At 26.7% G+C, this 6,000-nt stretch overlaps 1 protein-coding gene across 1 annotated transcript; it reads right to left on the bottom strand.

Moving 5' to 3' along the window:
- Positions 1 to 1,767: 1,767 nt before the first annotated feature.
- Positions 1,768 to 2,262, bottom strand: LOC126675115 (uncharacterized). The gene has a single exon (XM_050369701.1). It carries the CDS (start codon positions 2,260 to 2,262, stop codon positions 1,768 to 1,770), a length of 495 nt encoding a protein of 164 aa, XP_050225658.1.
- Positions 2,263 to 6,000: the final 3,738 nt, after the last annotated feature.

The following is a 6,000-nucleotide window of genomic DNA, read 5'->3' as shown; positions in this document are numbered from 1 at the left end:
AGTTGACTTTAATTAGGGTTTTTGTTGAATATTAAGTGTGATGGAAATCCCACATTGGAAAGATATGAGTAGAATGTGGAATATATAAGTGGGATGGACTACCTAACCCATTACCTTAGGGTTTTGGGTTTAATGTAGTGTCCGGCCCACGGTTATATGCTTCACATTCTGGGCCTCATGAATGTATTCTCCCATACATTGCGCTCAACTTGGACCAACAGTTTTTGTTATAGGTGTTCGATCCAACAGGTGTAATTTAAACTGTAGTATACATTGTTCAAATCTAAATGTTCTAGGATGTTAAGATAAAATCGAAATGCTTTAAGATGTTCAAAAAAAAAATGTTATAGATTAAAATTAGGTTTAATGGCAAAAAAAATCCAAACTTTTACGACTTGTTGCAATTTTATCCAAACCTTTAAATGTCTACAATAATATCCAAATTACATTATTTTGTTGCAATAATAGCCAAATTGCACTTTTTATGTTAATTTTTTTGAGTTTTTTGCCATTTCTTGGGATTTTTACTATATTATTATACATGTAAAAATAATAATAGCCTAATATCTTATTTGAAAACAACAAATTTAGCCATCAATTTGGCTATTATTGCAATAAAAAATGCGATTTGGATATTATTGCAACAAAAAAATGCAATTTGGATATTATTACAGAAATTAAAAAATTTGGATAAAATTACAACAAGTCGTAAAGGTTTAGGTTTTTTTTACCATTAGGCCTTAAAATTAGGGATGTGCATGAGTTTAAACAAGTAATCTATTATTATTTACTCAATAAAATTGTTCATATTTTGTATTATTTTATTCTAATTTTTATTATTATTAACAAATAGTGATTTTTAAAATTAATTTTTCTATTATTTTTATTTAAAATTTACTAATGAATCAGTATTTATTGCTATCTATTAAAATATGTTTAAAAATTGAAATTGCTGACTATATTAAATTAAATTGTAATAAAAAATTTATAATAGTAATTGTATTTTCTTAAAATATATGAAAATATAAATTGGACAATTGTATATGGAGGAAGTATTAAAATTAATGTGTATTTAAGAGTTATTTTACCTTTAAATAAAAAGTGTACTTTCTTAGAATTTTATGAAACAATTGATTTATTCAATGAAAGCAATAGTTTTTTCATTATATTTTGTTGTTAACTAATATGAATCATGTGTAATGATTATAATATTTATAAGCATTTCTTATTAGACTTAATTTATTAAAAATTAAATTGTAGAATACAGAAATTTACATTATCTGAAAAATATATAAAAATATATTATTTTATTAGACTAATATTGTATTTTAAGGAAATTTAATAAAACAAAAAGTTACTTTGAAAATAAAAATAAAAATAACTCTAAAAACATTTAAAATTAAACTCAAAGAAGAACCATATCCATGACAAGAAACACCCCTTATGTTAATCTTGAATTTTTATTTTACTAGAATCAAAATCAATTACTATGTGATAATTTGATCATTTCATGACCAAAATAATGAAGAAGAAAAGATAACATGCAGGATTATCCAACATATATACATATACATTTTTTATATAAAAAGAACATTTAACATTTATCTATATTTACATATTGCCACGATGCTACTATAACAAAACTACATCTATCATCATCGTTAATGCTGTCTCCATCTAATCGGCTAATATCCACAACCATTGTAAAACCATAGCCATGGAGAAAACTCGGGCGAAAAATTCAAGTTAAATTGTAAAACCCTAACTTCAACCACAAGCAATTTCCCTTTTGGGAGATTGGGGCAATCTTGAAGAGAAACTCCTTAATCGATACTCATTTTCAACACTATCATTATTTCCTTCATCAAAGTTCAAAGCATAACTCGTCGCATCATACCGAAAATCGGAAGAAAGCGAATGCCGCCTCCGGTGTCCACGTCCATGTCCGTTCCCATTCCCATGTCCGTTACCATCGCTTGGCAAGTGTCCATGTGCAAGTCCTTGTGCATTTCGACCAATACGCGTAATGAAACTCTTGCATTTATCGATGGAGAAGGTTCGATTAAGAATAGGTTGTTTTGGAATTGTGTTCGAATCGTCGGAGTCATTATGGACGCCGGAAGAAGGTGGAGGGCCGGCGGAAGCACGATGAGTAATGTTTTTCCGGAAAGAAGAATGTAAACATGCAATGTATTTATATTTTAGCCTTTGTTTTAGGGATGCAGATGATGGAGAAGTTGGTGTGCTTGTTGTTTCTTCCATGGTTAAGCAATTGAAAATTATGAAGGATTGATGAAAATAATTTTTTTAATTTGAAGATTGATGATTAAAATTAAAAAGAAAGTAGAGGGAGAAGTTTTTTTTATAAGTGAAAAGAGAAAAGGAAGAGAAGATTGCGGTTATAAGAGGGGGTGGTTTTGATTTGTGGCCGGATTTGAGGGGATGTGGAAGTTTTTTTAGGGTTTGGATTTTATTAGCCATCGTTTTTTTTAGCCATCATTATAAGTGATCATGAAAATCACATTTAGTTATCATGGTTTATTTAGTCTATAATTGTCTTTAAATGAATCTAATTATCTGTACTGCTTGTGATAAAGAGCATTACTTTCCAACTTAAGAATTTTAAGTTGGAATCTTCTTCTTATTGTACTTAATTAAAAAGATTTTTTTTAACTATTGGCTAAATTTTTAAGTGTAATTTAAAATAATAAATACCTATTAAAATTTTAAGGAAAAAATGAAGTTTTTTTTTTACCAAAAACAAATAATTTGTTTTACCAACGAGCTATAGTTTAAATGCTATAAGCGTTGAACAATAAATTAATAAAGGCGTGAGTTCGAATCCTCTCACAAGTGCTCTCCCTTCCCAATTATCACAAAAAAAAAGTCTTTTGTCATGTCATATATATTTTATTTTATAAAAATTGTCTGGCTAGCTAATATTTTCGTAACTCGTATCAAATATATTAATTTATCTGTCAAAGGATCTAGTTACTAAAATAAAATATAATTTAGTGTATTAGTCAATTACAAAAATAAATTAATCAATAATTTAATAATTTTAATAAATTATACAAATAGTGTTAGTTGTTAATGACTAAATTATACCTAAATAAAACATTTTGAAAAACATTAGGTTGATTATTTTTGAATTTTTTTATAAAGAATCTTTTGATTGTGGATTAATATTTTCTAAAAAATAATTTAAGGAATTAAATTATATTCTATATTCTACAAATTAAACTATTTGACTGACATATGTGGATATATTTGCCTATTTGGTACTATTTCATAAATATTGGACGATACTTGCATTTTTTTTTTTAACAAAGTCCAAAAGTTTTATGGTTCTTATAGAAAAATACATTTTGCCAAATTTTATGCATGTGAGAACTGAGAATCAGCACAATTATGACTAATTGAATTTTTGTTTTTAATGGCATGTTGATATCAAGTTTTCATTTCAAAGTCCATACGCATCTAATGTAAATGTTTGGCCCATGGGCGCTTACAAATCGGTCTGTTTAATGGTCAGAATATCCATCCCTCCATTAAAGACTGTCTCGTTCGGACATCATTCAAATATTTAGTTGATTAAATTCAGGGTACGTACATTTACTAAATTATTTTGGTTTTACTTGCCGATTTAAACTTCTGTTTTTAATTAAACTTTGTACACAGATCCAAAAATATCAAAGTCATTTTTATTGTAAAAGGAATAAAATAGTTCAAAATTGACAAACTATGGACATTTATATCCAAAAATTCAAACTTGAAACCAACGATTGTGTACACTGTACAGGCCAATGTATTTCTCTTTTGATTACCTATGATATCGTGAGATTCGTTGCAGCGAAAAAGTTTAAAATTAATTAGAAAATTAAATTTATATAGTAAAATATATAATCGAACTAAAACAAACATAAAATTTATGTGAACGAGTTTTATTCACTAATAGATGAAGATTACAAAAGAACGATAGAGATTTTTCTAATGCCCAACAATAAACTCAAATAATGGTTTGGATGTACTAATTTGTCTCATAATTTTAAATTCTATCAGCCATGGAACTTGTCTATTTATAGAGATCAAAATAGGTTAAAGATATAAGGAGTCAAAATCCTAATAGAATTAGACTTTCTTTTCCTACCCAAAAACTAATAATAAATATAATTAATACTCAACACATATTAAAATAAATTGGGATTTTTAGACAAATACCTACAAAACACCTAAATATTCTCAAAAATACCTTTTGACCAAAATTAGTTAAAATTTACGGTTTGACCAAATATTTTTATAAAAATACTTTTTTTATTTGCAAAAATACGATTTCAGTTTGCTAACGGTTTACTAACGGTTTACCAAAAATCTATTCACTATAAGTTCACTAACAGTCTGCTATAAGTTCCCTAACAGTTTACTAATGGTCTACTATCAGTTTATTTAAAAATTAAATTACTATTTTTTATTTTTAAATTATAGAATGCTAAAATGAATTATTACTTAATTTACTAAAATTATTGGTGTGCTATTAGTAATCATTGGTTAACCAAAAAACAAAAATATTACAGATACACAAGTGAAAAAAAAATTATATAAAAAAATTGAGAGCATCATAAAAACAATAACTATAAAATTTACCAACGGTTAACTTAAGGTTTACTAATAGTATTACTAAAATACGATTTCAATTTACTAACAGTAGACTAACAGTTTACTAAACATCTATTTACTGTTAGTTCACTAACAGTTTTCTAATGGTCAACTATCAGTTTACTTAAAAATCAAATTATTATTTTTTATTTTTAAAATATAAAATGTTAAAATGAATTATTACTTAATTCACTAAAATAATTGGTGTACCATTAGTAAACCATTAGTTAACCAACAATAAAACCATTATAAATATACAAGTGAAAAACAAAATTACATAAAAAAATCAAGAGTATCATCAAAATATAATTATAAATTTACCAACGGTTAACTTAAGGTTTACTAACGGTATTACTAAAATTAAAATTATTGGTTTACTATTAGTAAACCGTTGGTAAACCAACAATAAAATTATTACAATCATAAATTACAAAATAAGATCACAAAATATAACGATTTCAATTTTTTTTCGTTCGGACGAAGACTTCATTTTTTTTCCAATTCGGATTTCTCTGTTGTAGCATCATTGGAACAAAGAGTTTCATTGAGTTGTGACTTCATACTCTTAATTTTTGCCTACATGAAAGAGTGAGTTAAAGTGAAAGAATGTTAGGCAACCCTTCACTTCAAAGATATAGATTACGAAAGATAAATTTACAAGACATGATTTTGCAACAACTAAAAGCTCCATCAATCTCTTTTTTTCCTCACTCTCAAATAACTGCTAAACTAAAAACAAATCAATAAACTAAGAAAGTAAACCCATGGAGCTCAAACTTTTGTGAAACATAGAAACAAATAAAAATAGTAAACAATTTACAAGACTTGAAGTCTTATTGTAACTGAACAAAAAAAAAAGCAATTGAAACAGATGAAAGTCCTACTATTTCTTGAACCGTTAATCCAAAACAAAAATGAGCATTACCAATTATCATAAAAATAAAAGAAAATACAATATAGTAAAACAATTTACAAGCAATTAATAAATTTAGTCTATTGGCAGTACATTAGCAAAGAATCATCAAAAAGCTTATTATAACTTTAATTTTGAAAATATTGATTGAGAACTTCTATCAAACAGATAGCAGACATATATTGCCTCCTTGATACATCTATAAACACCACAAAGAACACACAATTAAACAAAATTCAACAATGAAAGTTTAACAAAATTCAACAATCTCTAAATAAAAATGAGCATATAAATTATTAGTGTTAACAAATGCACTGAACTTTGTAGCTGACAAATTAGAACTCCGAACAACAAATTGTGAGAAATGAAAACGTACCAGTGCCGCCGTAGCCGCATTCACCACCGATCGACAAACCCAGTGCCGCCGTAGC

The sequence above is a fragment of the Mercurialis annua genome, linkage group LG1-X (assembly GCF_937616625.2).
Source record: "Mercurialis annua linkage group LG1-X, ddMerAnnu1.2, whole genome shotgun sequence".
Classification (NCBI taxonomy): Eukaryota; Viridiplantae; Streptophyta; class Magnoliopsida; order Malpighiales; family Euphorbiaceae; genus Mercurialis; species Mercurialis annua.
Note: the sequence above shows the minus strand (reverse complement) of the source record. Positions and strands in the feature narration are given on the sequence as shown.